The sequence below is a fragment of the Pleurodeles waltl genome, chromosome 12 (genome assembly GCF_031143425.1).
Source record: "Pleurodeles waltl isolate 20211129_DDA chromosome 12, aPleWal1.hap1.20221129, whole genome shotgun sequence".
Lineage (NCBI taxonomy): Eukaryota > Metazoa > Chordata > Amphibia > Caudata > Salamandridae > Pleurodeles > Pleurodeles waltl.
The window spans coordinates 497,715,159-497,731,450 of NC_090451.1; the positions used below are offsets into that span (position 1 = coordinate 497,715,159).

Sequence of the window (16,292 nt, forward strand, 5' to 3'; positions counted from 1 at the left end):
TTTCTAATGTTCATCAGCTATGATTCAGTGAGAATCTACATTGGAATTGAATTCCACAGAGTGCCCCGTGTATCCTGAATGCTCACAGCCTTTTTTGTACTTGCAGCAGGGGATTACAAAAAAAGGTTTACTTTAAGATATGAGATTTCTCACAGAGACGTGCTTTTTAAATGAAACCATAAAAAATAGATGCAGTGCCAGGAAAACGTTTTTATAAGATAATTTGAAAAAATGTTCACCAGAAGTCAATGTATTTAGAAGATGTAGCTAGAGACTCAATCAAGTTGTTTGGGACAAACAATTAATCTGACTAGGTAATTTTGGATTTTCCAAAGGCATTATATAGATTTTTGGGGAAGGCCTGAACAAGCAGATCTGTCATAGTTCAGGCAACTTTTGAGGAAAGCAAAAGAACATCATGACAAAAAATAGGGCACAGAGCTAGTGAAAACAAATTTAGAGACAGTGGGTGGAAATGTGTTTTTCTCTAGTTCCAGGTCAGAGTCCAGCACAACTGCTAAATTTTCGTACCAAGAAGGCAGGACTGGGACAGTTTAAGCATTGAGGAGGCCATTGGGATGTGTCCCATAGATCCATTTTAATGTAGAGAGGCACAATCTTATCTGATCAGATGTTCAGTAGTATCAAATGTGCTGGATAAGTCAAGGAGCATGACTATTTTTAAACTTCTGTCATCTGCAAACATCTTTAGGTCATTAATAACAGAAGTTAAACCAGATTCACATCCGAGGCCAAGATGGACCCTGCCTGGGTGGTAGCCAAAATGTTGTATTGTTAAACATAGAAATAATGTCTAGTGACAGTGTTTAACTAATTATGGAAAAAGGGATATTAGCCTATAATATGTGGAGTCTTCTGTGCCTAGATTGTTTTTTTTTGTTTTAGACTAGGTCTTATAATTTACTTTTTTAATATTTAAAGGGACCTTGCCTTCTTATAGTTTGGCAAATCATGTGAGGAATAGTGGTGCAGGATGTTTTAAGGCGATGGGATAGGCAGATGCCAAGGACAAACCTTAATGTTTACTGAATATGATGAGTTTGTGGCACCTTCAAGATTGAGGAAACATTGAGGTGTGCACTAACTTTGTTTAAAGAGGCTAACAAAGTCAGGCAGCTTACTGGTTCTACATAATACATTGTTATTAATGTTGTCTCTTATCTTTCTTTATTTTATCCTAAAAATAGTGAGATAGTATGACTACGAGTATTTGTGTTAGAGTGATATCGCTGCTGGTGATGAAGGGGTTGAATAGTGAGTAAACTATTTTGAATAGTTCCTGGGAATTATTTTTGGCCTGAGAGAATTTGCAAGAATAATACTTTTTTAGGCTTTACTGATCAAGTGGTTATGTTGGCGAATCTGTCACTTACAGATCAGTTTAGGCGAATTGTGTACGTTTTCCTCCACGTTCTTTCAATTTTTTTCTATATTTTTTTCTTCTCTATAAACCTTCATGAACCATGGGTTGGTGAGGTGTTTAACTTTTATTTGTTTGGTTTCTAAAGGGTTATCTTGTTAAATATCTCATGTACAGTTGTATTGAAAGCTTGTAGCATGCTGCCAGCATTATTGTGGGCTTTCATTAATTTTGACTTTTGTGTTGTACCCATAAATGTGCTGTTAACTTATATGGGAGTTAATGCCTACTATTTATATCAAGTACCGTCAATCTGTTGGACACATTTCTATGTGCATCAAGGATATTAAGGTTAACCTGAAAGTGACCTGGTAAATCATATACCGAGAAGATCTCTAAGAATTTGGAGGATGTGAGTAAAAGACCTAAAGACACTGCCCACTTTGTGGGTTTGGGGTGTTTACAAATTGAAAGTCCTAATGAGGCAAGGTAGTTCAAATGTTTTCTTCAGTGGACTTGCATGTTGATTCTGTCCAGATATTGAAGTCACCTGGAACTAAATGTTATGGGAAGAGGGATTGGGCGTGCACTGTTAGATCTTCTAACCACAGAAAATAGTCTGCCATAGTCTGAGGAACCTACTAACTTAATATATACCATATCCGATCTCAGTATCTTGACAATGAGGTGAAAGTATAAAGGTTGACCTTTAAACAATTATGGATTATCAGACAACCTTGTTTCTATGCATACACCTGATTTGTTTGACATATATTTAGTTAAAACTAAAGACTAATATATGCATATCTTCATTTATGCTCATACAGGGATATTATTCACATAAAAGGGATATGTGCACCCATGCTGTGAAAAGTAATGTGCTAAAGCATGCAATGGATTTCAGTCACATGTAGAGTTAGGAATAATGTGTAATTTTGTCAATTTAATTGTGGTATTTTACCCTTTAACATTTTTCAGATTCATGGCCTCTCTTCATAATTCTAGGAAGACAGTTACTTGATATTTGTGAATGTACAAAATTGCTTGTTTGTGGGTAAAAATCGAATCTGCATTACATTTCCTTGTCTTCTGACACAAGCCTAGGCTAGCCATTTTCTAATCTTACTATGGATTTTCATTCATGCATGCACATTACCCATACACTAAAATGTATAACCTACAATTTTTCCTGGTGTCAGCCTGTTTCTGGCATATGCCTATTATATTTTAGTGATGAGCCCTTGCCCGTTACCTCTATATATTTAATTTGATTGATTAGTCCTTTTATTTTCTGATTGGCAGGTTCACACCTATGAGGAACCTTAATTCTAACAATGTCTACATAATTTTAAGTTCAACTATATATATTCACGAAAGGTTTAAAAACAAAGTGAGAATTAAAATTCACATTGTGCCTTCACAGTCAATTAGTACAGTGTGAAGTGGTTCCAATCCAAAAAAGTAAACTACTTTGTCGGTCTTTTTTATTTTATCTTGTGTCATGCTGAATATTTGCAGATATTACTTTTTTGTTTGGCATACGACTAAACACACACACTGGTGGTCATTCCGACCTCGGCGGTCTTTTCTCCAGACCGCCGAGGCCGGGGGAGACAGAATACCGCCATTGCCGGCGGTATTCATGCCTCCCTATTCCGACATTTCCGCTGGGCCAGCGGACGGTAACAGCGTTGGGGCTATGCCTGGGGGCCCCTGCAATGCCCAGGGGCACCCCCAGTCCCCTTCCTGCCAGCCTTTCAATGGCGGTGATTACCGCCACGGACAGGCTGGCGGTCGGGGACTCATAATCCCCAGGGCAGCGGTGCTTGCACCGCTGCCCTGGGGATTATGCCCGCCAGGCGGAAGCCTGGCGGGAAAGTGGAGGGGCCGGCGGTATGACCGTGGCTTTACCGCCACGGTCAGAATTGCTGGCGGAACACCGCCACATATCGCTGGCCGCCAGGGTCGGAATGACCCCCACTGTCTCTCCTGTGGTCACATGATCCTTCGTTCTTTCTCTCGCTCCATTTTATTGCTTATTTTCCATCAAAATGTGCCTATGTTCAAAATGAAAAGAGGCCTTGGAGGCACCATAGTATAGGATTGCTTCAATAAATTGCTTTATTCTTCAGTGTAACCATGAGTGGCATGTAAATGATGCCATCAATGTAAATGCTGCATTTACCATACCTTTAGTGCCAATATATGCTTCATGCCCATGCCACATCTTCAGTGTTTCACCAATGAACTATGACACTTAACATTACATTTTTGTAATTACTGGAGTCTTAATTCCCAAATACCTAAACACACAATTTGCACAGGGCAACAAATATTGCTCTTTAACGTACATGAACTTCACATTATGCCTTCTTATCCAAAATTAATTTGTTTGTAGATTTTCACAATTTGATTAGAAGATCAAAAAAACAGCATACTTGAAAGTGGTAAATTGTTATATTCAGCCCAGTCACCTAATATATTTTTCAGATTAGTTTAAGGTTATATGAAACTCATTAAATTATGTTATCTCGTACAGGCAAATTAACTTTGGACACAATTGCATGTTTATGACCTCTTAAGAGAAATCATCGTTAAACTTTCAGAAAACATGGTGTATATATGTATGTGTGTGTATTTATATACAGATGTATGTGAATATGTATATATACACAAACACACACACATATATATATATATATATATATATATATATACATATATATATCAAACACTGGAAAAGCCTTGCCTTGGCAATTTGGCAAGCTAATACGAAGGTACATTTTTTATTTATTATTTTATTGCAAGCATGTGCCACCTAAACATGGTCACCACAAGCTGGCAATATCAGTTCTACATATGTGGCTGTTTTACTAGTGATGCTTTTGAAATAACAAGACTTTCAGTTCTGGCATACGTTTACCATTGTCAATATTTGTATTGGAAACCAGAACAATTTGCGTCCTTGCCAAGCACTTTAATCGCAGGCAGCTACAATGTTACAATATCTCTGAAAGACCTTACAACAACACAGAGCTAGAAAGTAAATCATAATTTAACTGGGCTCCCTGATTGCAGGCAAAAGAATAGGTGGTATTTAAATTTAATATAAACTACTAATACCATAAAAAAGGTTATTTTAACCTTCTTTGTCACTGACGAGAAAGGGACTATTTTAGGTGCATGAGAACAACGTGCCCAGGCTTTGAACAGTCACTCAAAGTGAAGGGGGGTCAACGGGAAAAGTGAGATGATCAACTGTCCCATGCAATATGCTGTGGTGGATGGACGCAAAATGTGAATGCCAATATAACTGACCAATAGTTGAAGCCGGCTGAACATAATATCCTCTGTATATATATATATTAGGTATGTTTATTTTTGGATAAATAATAGTAAAGCGAAACAACTCATGGCACAAATATTACTAGGTCTGGTTAAAAGACGTCGAATGTTATTAATTTAAACACATCTATAATGTGAAAACTTGTGTTCTATACAAGTACTCATTGCAGATGAAAAGAAAATGTGAAAAACGGTTACAAACAGGACATTCGTACAGGGTACCAAGCTAAACAGTTACACTGATTCATATTCTTTTATAATTAGGCTTCATAGAAAACAGTTTCTGCTCATTACATTTTAAAATATTATACCTAGGGATATTGGTATAAATCCATTGTGTAGATTGTTGTACCGAACGAAATAAAATAGGAAATAAGAAACCTCAAGGACCAGTGACATAGTAAACCTTTTTGTGGCAAGCCACATTTGTACATTTACCTTGTCTAGAAAAGTTGGTACAGTAACACATCAATTAAACTTTATCTGAAGAACATCAAATTGAAATTTTACTTACAGTAAACATTAGCTGGCATCCTCCGAGGATGTAGTCCAAGAAGGAGTAGTCTCTTGCAATCTAAGGAAACAAAAAATTACATTTTCAAGAACTGAATTCTCACAGCACACCACTGAACACTCTAAATACATCTATACTTGTTCCTTCCTACTTGAATCAGTCCCTTGATTCAATAGTGTAACATTGTTTTCATTTCTAGAAGACAATTATTACCTAATACAATATGTAACCATGCTGAAGAACAAGCCTATTTCTTTTCCTGCTGTTTCATTAGGTATACAATAGTAGAAAAAACAGAAGAAAGACAGTACAAAGGAATAAACATCGGTGCACTATTGACTATTGTACTGTAACTAGGGGGTTGGTTCTGTAAACTAATCATTGCAGCTATGGTGAATGCCTGATATGCCATGCCTGTAAGCAAACTACTCAACATTCCTATTTATACACATTACACTTTAATAGGTGTTTTTCTTCATTTCCAGGAACTCATATTTGGAAATAAACATTCCTTATAGTGAAAACAAGTGGTGCAGCCCAATATGTTATTTTTGTGTAGAGTAGAAATATGTGTGTGGATGCTTGCACACATCTTTAAAATTGTGTTTTTTCATGTTTAACTAAAAATACCTTTTTGGTATACACTACTACACTCAACCTAATAGACACCAGTGTTGTTTGGAAGACCTACCCTTTATTGAAATAATTCATGCTAACCCGGAGAGTATGTTGCTCAGAACTGTTGTGCCTCTACCAGTGCTTAATTTGTGATGTTGTTTCTGGTGCTGAGCACTGGCACTTATTTTTGAGGGCCGGGGCTTATTCTTCTGCCTCAAGCATTTGCTGCCAGCAAAAGACACACATGGGAAAGACGGATGAAGGGGAAAACGAAAAGGTGTCACAAAGAGAGAAAATAGAAAGCTGCAAGAGTGAGGTTAAGGAGCAGGGAGTGGCTTTATATGGATTGAAGAGGCCCGAGATGGCTTCAGGATTACGTTGCCTGAGTATCCCGTGTTCACACATTTAATTGCAGCAGCCGCGTGTTTGAGGAGGGCTTTGGGCACCAGCACCTTTTTATTTACAAATTAAGCACTGGTCTCTACCAAGGCGTACTTGAGCCTACTAACTGTCTATTTTAATGCTAGTGCTTGGTTTGGCTTCTTCTTTGAAACTGGATTGTATATAGCTCAGATTGGTCATCTTTCACAGTTAGGACCTGCGAGAAAACCTTGGCCGAGACACAACAGGTCCATGTCATATACTCTCCACTTTTGGGAAAGAAGAAAAACAAAGCACTCGAACTGGCCTATGGTTAACATTACTGAGGTGGTTGACTGACATCTGACAAACCCCTTCCAATGCGGGTAAAATTCCTTTTTATTGCACTTTACACAGATCTCCGTAAGCAGAGAGGGTGCCTAGAGTCCTGATGAATGCCACGGGCACCTTATTTAGGAATGATAACAGTAGAAAAATGTCGACCTTAAGGCATAGGTAGAACTATTCCCCACTGCCATTATGGGACTCATTTAATTTGATTTCCTACTGAGAAGGTAGTTTTTTTTTTTTTTTTCTTTCCTCACATACACCTTTTCCTGCTACACACCCTCACAACTTCCCAGACTAGATGAGTGGCATAGTTTTACTACTAAATATTATTGCCCTAACCTCTGCTATACTTTGAAGTGTAGTAGCTTGCATCTACTACTTAGGAGAGATGCCAAGAGGGGGCCCAATGATGAAGCATGCCACCCATCAAGCTGGTAAGGACCTTTATCCTTAACCAGGAAGGGTTTCCCAATAAACTATCCTAGATTTAGGATCTAGTTTACATGTTGCCACCAAAAGGAAGAACTGCATATTAGGACAACATAACTTCTGGATGTGAGGACTGAGTCCATCTATACCACCACAAACTGTCAACCCAATTCCTAGCTAGCTCACAGTGCCGCACCTGAACCTCCAACCTTCCAAGGGTAACAGATGATTTCGCCAACCTCAAACATGACACTGACTGCCAAGGAAGTTCTGGAAACAGATCTCACACTTTTCGTTATTTACTCATACATGTCCATGGTAAACACAAGAAAGATATGCATGACGATTTTCAAATATTCATTTAGCTAAGTGAATTCTTGCATAAAGAGGATGAGCTGCGGTTATTAGGAAGATAAAACAAAGCATTGAAACTAGTAGTACCAACATGGTGAAAAAAAAAAATAACCTAACCACGGCAATCTTATCTCTATATCTTCTGACCTATCACTACCTATACTATGAGAGCATAGATGGTGTATCCTCTGCCCAATCTGGGATGACAGCCTAAGATCCCCCACACCTGGAGAGCTTAGCGAGTGAGCCGGTTTAGAGTGGGGTTGGCAATCCTTCTCTGCAAGATGGGAGATCAGCATCAGAAGAGATGCACATTGAACACAGGATTTGGGAGATCAGCATCAGAAGAGATGCACATTGAACACAGGATTTGGTCCAGGACAATCTCGTCCGGAGTACTCCTCTGAACCCTGTAGGGCAGTGCACTGTTTATATAATCAAAATCACACTGAGTTAGAGGCGCAGCTCTAGTGTGATGATATGTCTAGTGTTCAGGAGTTGTCTCTAATGGACTGGCAAGTATCAGGATATGTTGTTCTATGTTCCTAGCATTGAACAGAGTGTACAGATTACATTTTAAGAAAGGCTTACTAAAAACAAGTAGCATGTAGAGTGTATTCTCAGAATAATTTCATGCAAGCATAAAGTGTGTAAAATGTCATTGCTAAAAGAGATGCAGGCCTAAAATTTCTAAAATATAAAATGTAAAACTAAGCTAGGACTGAGTACTAAAGTGGGCCCCAGGTGGGCCTCATGACAGTGGCAGTCTGATCTCTTTGTGCTTATACAAATACTTAGCTAGGCAGTACACTCTCAGTAAGCAAGGCTGTGCGCCCCCCAAAGAAGTCTGTAAGAGAAGAGCAGCCACACAGGGGAAGATCGGAGCAGCAGTGTTTTCCTACTTGCAGAATCCAGCGCTACAAATACGGCTGCTGTGTTGTGTTAAAAATTCCTAAATCTGTTCTTAAGTATGTGCCAAACTGCTCAAATGACTTGTAAGCACTGGTTATTTCTGCTGACTTCACTGGAAGTATTTTCATGACATTCACCCTGTTGCAGAATCCCTCGACTGATTGAAGGGGCAGAAAATGCCAAACAGTTATAAATTTGGGACCAGATTTCATTATTTTAGTTATAGCACAGTGATTCGGGCATCAACAAGTGCAACTTGAAAACCTTAAACTTAAATGATTTTCAATCCTTGCAACTTAGTACAGAGTTGGAAACAGACCCAATAATTAATTCAATGCTTTTCTATGATACTAATTTTTATAATGTTTTTGTTCCCAAATATTACTTCAAATTAAAGAATATCTGAGTAAATCTCAATTAGTATTCAGCAGGCATATGCACTTCTGACATGGATTTGAAGGTGCGCCTTGGTCCCAAGTCAAAAATATTATTCTGCTAGTAGACTCAACTACTTCATACTGAATTTCCTGGAGAAAGTCAGATGGATGAAGCTCTGCAAATTAGGCCCTCGGTGTACTGTCCCCTACATAGTACGAATTCCCCACTAACTTCAGAGCTTTCAAGTGATCCTTGACTAAATATTTGGGGGCCTATTTTTTTTCTTCGAAAAACAACATATTATTGTAGTGATGTTTATCTAATGCACTGATCTACAATTAAGTGTTCTTGCTTAAATTCTATTTAACATTTAAATCCACCTACCAGTGCAGAGGCCCAGGACTCATTGGAGAAACATAACAAATAAATGATAGAAGGGAGGAAAACCAGAATGGAAACATAAATTACTGGGAGAATAGGGGTTATTGTATTTTATAGAATTTGTAATGCCTACAGCTGCCAATCATGCAGCCCATTAGCTCACATAGCCTTCCCAGAGTGCAGAAACCCACTTTCTTCGCTGCCTGGAGTACATTAGCCCTACCAAGTACTATGCATCATGAGTCAGACTAGCGCATTTTTAACGCTGATGTCTGCATCACCGCACTAAAATGCATAGTCACGCTTATTAAGCCAGCTCCCAGTAGCCCGACTAGACACTACTAGCAGCTAGCATTACTTTGTTGAGGAATAATTTGGACAGCAGCACCCTGCTACCCAAAGCAATTATGAGCTGTGGCCCAGGTTGAGGAGTGATGACTAGTTGCTAGGTGACGACCTGGGCCCGTAAATAAATGTGTTCATTTGTGCTTTCCTCTAAACCATTTAAGCTGTGGCCCCTATGTGGTACTCCCAGCTTTGTGGATCCAGCTTCACACATTTTTAAAAACAAACAGCCTCAGGACCGGTCCAAGCCTCAGGCGGGTACAGCATCTTTTGCCAGGCCTGTTCCAACCCAGTTGCTTGTGTTAAAGCACAAAACAGGAGTGCTGCTAATTGCCACCTAATGATAGCAGCTGAAGTGAACCTAGCCCTGAGGCTCCTGTGCGCGAGCAGCCGCAGTCTGATGGTTTTCGACAACCTCCGTCCACTGAGGCTCCTACGTTTTCTGCCCGAGCGTGCTCAGTATATCATTCAAAGATTCTGGTCTTGTACACGTACATTTTTCACAAAAAGGTCAAACGTGATTAAGGGACTCCACTTTCTTCAACAGTCTGGAAACTTGTTCATTGTTATTTATCGTATTTAGGTAGTGTTTCGCTTTTGGACATGACCACGCTAAAAGTATAAAAGGACTAGATTATAGAGGTTTTCTTAATGAAAATTATGTTTACAGGACCTGCATCTTTCAAGACTAAACAGAACAGTTTGCAGTATTTCAAATCCTGTCGGTGTGTATTTGTGTGTGCATGTGTGTTTATGTTCTCATGCGTAGGGTGCATGATGGGAGAGTCCTTGGATGACAGCTGTTCAGTTTGTTCTTGCTTTTCACAGAACATCCCTTTGCTCTGTGATCTATTTTTAAGCAATTTGTAAACCATTTTAATGAGCAAAGCGAGAGTCTCCCTCTATTTATCTTATGTCATGGTTATAACTGTTTCATTCAATTGAGTATTAAGTGTCACTCAAAATCACACACATATGGCCTTAAAATGTCACACATAAGTAACTGGAAATGTCACACATGAGCAAACTGAAAACTTGGCAGCTATGCGTACATGTTGCTGGAATGCTGTGGGATGTATTACCCCAATAGATCAGAATGAATACTTAGGCCCGCTCAACATCCGAGTCACGCGTTGTTTCACATCCCCACGCAAACATGTTTGTACTGGGATCAGAACCACAGGTTTAGCAGTAATTACCACATGGCCGCAATTTACCCCAGTCAATTTGGCAGGTCAAATCTGCTGAAATGTATGGGGGGGATACGCCCAATAAATGAATGCCAGGTACATGTGGATCTTGGACTGGAAAGGGGAAACGTTTTGGTAGCAGTTATTCATCAGACCCAATAAATACTGAACTCCAGCGCATCAGTTTTTGTCGGACCCATAAATCCCTCATCCTCCACCAGGCCTCTCATAATGCGGTCCTTTCAAAATTTCAATTTCTGTAATAAATGTTCTAGACATTCTTTTTAAACGCATTCGTCCAGTTCCAAGTAGCAACAAAGAAGCCCGGGAGGCGGTGGTCACAAGAAAGTGGGGAGGGCAGAGAGGTAGAGAGGCACTGGCGCCCCCCCCAGAGGTAGAACAGTATGCAGGAAAGAGCAGGGGCAGCTGGCTGCCAGGCTCACAACGACACCACTGCAAAAGGTATAATTAACTAACTAAAGGAGTGTGATAAACTTGAAACAATGTTGTATATGCCTATATGACCTCATGTGCAATCCAAGAATAAACGGGTTAATAAATTAAAAAAGTGATAAGTACAAGTAAAGTTTCTCTGGGAGGAAAAGAAAATCTACATGGAGATACTGCGTGAGGTAAATAAAAACCCAAGAAGGATTTATAGGAAACATTTTCGATAGTGCAGCAAGGTACAGGAGACAGACTAGATACTGGGCAGCATGAAGGATCCGGGTGGGGGCAGGGAGAACAGGGGGTTTAAAGTGGCAATAGAGCCATTTTGGCAAAGCTAGAAATGAGTTCTTGGAAATGGGACAATTGATGCACAATTGCAACCACATCGGAGCCTTGACATGGAAGAATTAATGGGGGAGGTACCGAAGGAAAAGCCAAAGAGGAAAAAAACTGAAAACTTTGAAAAAATGCAATCAGTGTTCACAGCAACTTTGAAGCAGGTCACCTCGAAGTGATACCAAGGAAATGACAGTCATTTATCAGGCTGGAAAATCAGTCCTGAGTGGATGTGTGAAACCACAGGCAAGTAAGCAGTTGAAGAAGTGTGCTACCATAACATAACACTGTGTTTTAACATGAAGAGTTGTCTGAGCTCATGGCTAGCATCTTGCTTCCCGGCTGGTAGTTGAAACAAAATTCACTACTGGAGTAGCATGGCCAGCATCTTCAAGCCTGAAATACATTTCTGAGCAGTATTTAGAGTATAAAAATGGAAAAATCTGAAGGATTGCACAATCACTGTGTCAGAGAGACCCTCTCTAAACTTGAACAATATGGAACTGTGAAATAACAGGACTACAGCAATCAGAATGCTTGGGGAAGCTTATAGGTGTGACTAGGAGAAGATAAGTGCTGGAGTGTCGAAGAAGTGCTGTTGTGTATGCAAATGGCTAAGCAGAGCATCCTCCAGAAAGTGGGGTAAACAATGAGTTGGAAGAGAGTGCTGCAAGAAACAGACATGGAACATGTTATTATAGATTATTCTTTTTACCTGATTTGAAAGGTTGAAAAAGTAATGATACAAAGTAATTGCCATTTTAGGGTCGAGCATGCAAGCGCTCTGGCCCCTGTTGCAATCGCTCTGTTGGCTTTTAACCACGCCCATGTCACGCCCATCAGTTTTGTCGGTTTGTGGGCTTGCTTTTTAAAATTCGTTTGTGAAAGGCATGCATACGTCATGTCTTTTCTGATATTTAGCCCTCCTCGAGAGCACCGGTAAACTACTGAAGACATACGAGGCTCCATGTTTTCCACATGGCTTCTGGAATACTTTTTATTTTTATTTCCTATGCAGCACGATCTCGCTGGGCAGTGGTCGAGCGCTTTGCATGACACTGACCTTGATACATAGATAATTGCATAACTGCTGATACGTTTGACTGGGAGCGAACTTCTGTTTCCTTTTGTGTGCTCCTCCACGCTCATGCTCATGCTCATGGCATGGCACTTTAAATTGGCTTGCTTATGTAAAACTGTATTACTTTTCATTTTCAATTTATGTGGCAAGAACAGTCCGGTTAGGACTTTATAACGTTAATAGTTCTAAGTCGAACAAATGCGAGACCCATTGCATTACAAATGCTTGTTTAAGTTTATCATAGGTTCAAGCAGAGCATCCCTGTTGATTTTGCTTGTTTCATTGCTTCATTTTTATAAATTTCAGACACAATTTTAGTTTCTGTCATTTCTGTGGCTAGTTCAGTGTCTGATGTTAAAATGATGACTAAAGAACAGAACTGAAAAAATATAAATAGGTTGAGCAGCAGACTGATATTGAGATCAGGGGATAGATCATAGAAAATGAGCACTGGAAGCGCTAAGTTAAGACTCAGTCTCTGACACAGTTTTAGGCTTACTGATGTCTTAAGTAGTTGAAGAGCAAGAGCATCGCAAATTTTTCAACATAGACAGTGGTAAATGGTTGCTTGCCACGGGAACAATCAAGGCATGTGTTGCTTTTGGCTGAAAATGTAGCTGCATTTGTCGACATAGCTACAGTAAATAACATATCATAGTATACAGAATGCAACATAACACAATTGAAACATTAAAGGACACTTCACAGCAAAGCAGAATACAACCCAACTGCAGCACAACACAACAAAATCACACTGAAATAATAGAGCACAAAAACACAGCTGTATAAAAAACAGAACACTGCACACCAATACATAATACTACTCAACATACGTGTACAAACATTCCGGTCACACATTACTACCTCCAGAGTCCTATTTTCATAATAAAGTGGTAAAAAGTGTTTGAGTAAGTAGGCCTCGACTTACCAGCAAGGGTATTATATAGCATCAGTCAAAAATGTGTCGTAATCAAGCCCCAAATTAGTTCTTCTATAGAGCAATATTTCTATAATCTTTAGAGTCTGAATGAAGACATGATTTATGCTTTTGCCCTACCATTTACCCTTCTTCAGAAACTTTTAAATTGTGGTGCCTAAAATGGAGGAAGAAAGCTGATGAAGATTACTTAAGGGGATGATCTTGTGTAATAAAGAAAAGATTTTAGTTAAAACCCATGAGCAACAAAGATAAGAAAAAAACACGCATGAACTGTGAACACAAGTTGGTCTTCTTCTAGTAACCTATTACCTATTCCCTCCAAATATAAGGATCAGATCTAGAAAATGTTAACACCAGTAGCACAAATTGTAATAAAGGATCACAGCCCTTAATGGTCTTTATATGAAATCAAGCCTTGGTGGGCTAGGGCTTCCCCAAAGATCCACCCTCTCCCCATACTCTCTAACTGCACATGGGAATACTAAGTGAGACTCTCCATCACTTTAACCTGACATGCCACATATACGCAGACGACATGCAGATGTACTTGAAAATAATCCCCTTAAATAACATCATACATCGATCTACTGTTCTGGCTCAAGTTCAATCTGGCTAGCCCTTAAACTCCTCAAACTGAAATTCATGAAGATGGAATTCTGCCTCATCTCTCCCTCACCCACAGATCCCAGAATGGCTAATCAGTCTGGATACCCTCAATCGCAACTCTGTAATAATAGATTCCACTATATCCATGAGAATCACCTGTGACAGCAACCTGAACATGAAAACCCATATCAATGCAGCCACATGCAGTGCTCTCTTCTAATTCGGTCTCAGCAAGAGGATCAAACTGTTTATTCCTCTACCAGATTTTAAAAAATACAGTGCAACCCCTTGGCTCTATCCAGACTAGACTATGATATTGCTGTGCTCATAGGTACACCATATCTCACCTGGCTCTGCTTAAGGCAGTCCTCAACACAGCCGAAAGACTAGCAACCAGTGCAAGACACTCCAATCACATTACACCCTCTCTTTTATCTCTAATTGCCCCCACATAAGCTAGAAGAATGCTAATGGTAGCCAAAGCTGTACATTTCCTCAGACATAAATACCCAGAATGTAGTCTCACTATAGGAGGAGGAAACTACTCCCTAAACAGTACCCACTCTCTGCTACTTGAAACTCTCAGATTCAAGAAAAGTAGCATCCCTTTCCAGAGCAGCCCCAAGAATCTGGAACTTCTTTCCACTTTAAACCTCCATCCCTATGAGATCATCCTGGGTGGCTGGTCACCCGGATACCAAAAACAGATGATAAGATTCACCTATAAATTCCTTACCTCATGAGACCATCACAGCCTATGGCCACTAGGGACACCCAAAACAGATGAGCAACTTCTTCCCATAGTAACCTTTCTGCCCTGTGAAAGCATCACAATCAGAAGGTCTCTTGGATACCTAAAACTCAGTGGGAAATTATAAAACGAGTCTTTTCCAGTATGGGATATTCTAAACAAGTCCTTTCATCAAATAGATGGTTTTTGTCACTCAGGACAGGACACCTTGTCCCCACAATGCTTTTTGTGTTGAATTTACATCCATATCAGTGCCACACTGTTGGCAGTTGAGCATATTACTGCCATCTACTGACTTACTGTATAGTACTACTGTATGTTAACCTACTGTTTAAAGCGCTCCAACAACTTGGGGCTCTGGAAAACTTTCTAAATAAATAAAAAATCCAAAGGGAATTGATAATAGTTGCAGGGAAGCATTAGGATTACCTAAGTATTGCATTAATTTAAGGAAGACTACATCCTTGAAGTCATATGTGTGCATAATGACTTTCTGCTTAGTAAAAGAGTGAAATGTGTCTCTTTACATGCTGATCCAGCACTAAGTGCTCCACATGTACATCATAGGGACACTGCACTTCATAATTAGCATTCCTACAGATCACATAAGCACACTCAATTTTAATGCAGAAATAGTGATGAATAATTAGCACAGGCTAGTTCAAACATTAAGATACAGTTTAAAAGGTGTTTCTATTTCTCAACAAATAGTATTGCAACAGAGTGGAGATCTGTAACTTACCCTACACGATTTCACTATAATAATCCCCGAATTTTTATAATTCCTTTTTTTCTTCTGTTTTTTTGGATTTATGCATTCCACTTCTACCTGTGAAAAAAAACATGTACAATATAAGTCAGTCATCTTCCTTGAAAACTTTCTGTTAATTTATATCTGATGGCCTGACTCGGTTGATGGTTTAAAAACACACCTGAACCCATGGAAGCCTGTCTACCTTTACAAGGATTACACTCCTCACACACCTTAAAATGCACTGACCAACAGGAATGAATATAGTCACATAAGAGTGACTCTGATATGGAAATAAGGAACTGGCGTTGAATTCTAAATCATTTAAGAGGTGTTCTTAAATAAGGGAGAGAAGGAGCTGTCCCGCTCTGCATGACTTCTTTGGCATATACACAATATAAATGAGTAGTTTTCCTGCTACGTATATAGAACTTAATGATAAGTTTATTTGTAATTGCTGCCGTGCCTTGTGAGCCCCTGCCCTTTCCTGTAGTGCTTAAAATAAATAGCGCTATGAAACGTGGGACATATTCTCCCCTACAGCTCGTAAAACAATAGACAAACTGTTGCGATCTTTTTAAAGTTTTAAAAATGTTTAATTCAGAGCAGGCTTTCTAATTCAAGTTTGTGGCATCATTTTGGGCCCGTTTGACATAGAAGTTACCTGGATTTTTTCACATAAACACACATTTGCTGATCAACCCTCAGTGAATTCTGCCAGGCTTACAAGTCAGTCACCTCTAAGTCCAACCTTTTTCAGTAAGATAGTCAATTAACACTTGAAACCGTCATTACTGAAGATAATATATGTTTGCTCAC

General features: G+C 39.4%; 1 protein-coding gene across 3 annotated transcripts in view; it reads right to left on the reverse strand.

Annotated features, from left to right (window-relative positions):
* The window catches only part of CPNE2 (copine 2), a 703,062-nt gene that overhangs the window by 175,665 nt on the left and 511,105 nt on the right, over positions 1-16,292 (reverse strand). For all 3 annotated transcript variants that reach the window (XM_069217223.1, XM_069217224.1, XM_069217225.1), the window contains exons 9-10: positions 15,465-15,551; positions 5,241-5,300 (exon numbers count right to left, since the gene is read on the reverse strand). In XM_069217223.1, the coding sequence (XP_069073324.1) occupies positions 5,241-5,300; positions 15,465-15,551 (147 nt within the window). The remainder of the gene's footprint in view (positions 1-5,240; positions 5,301-15,464; positions 15,552-16,292) is intronic.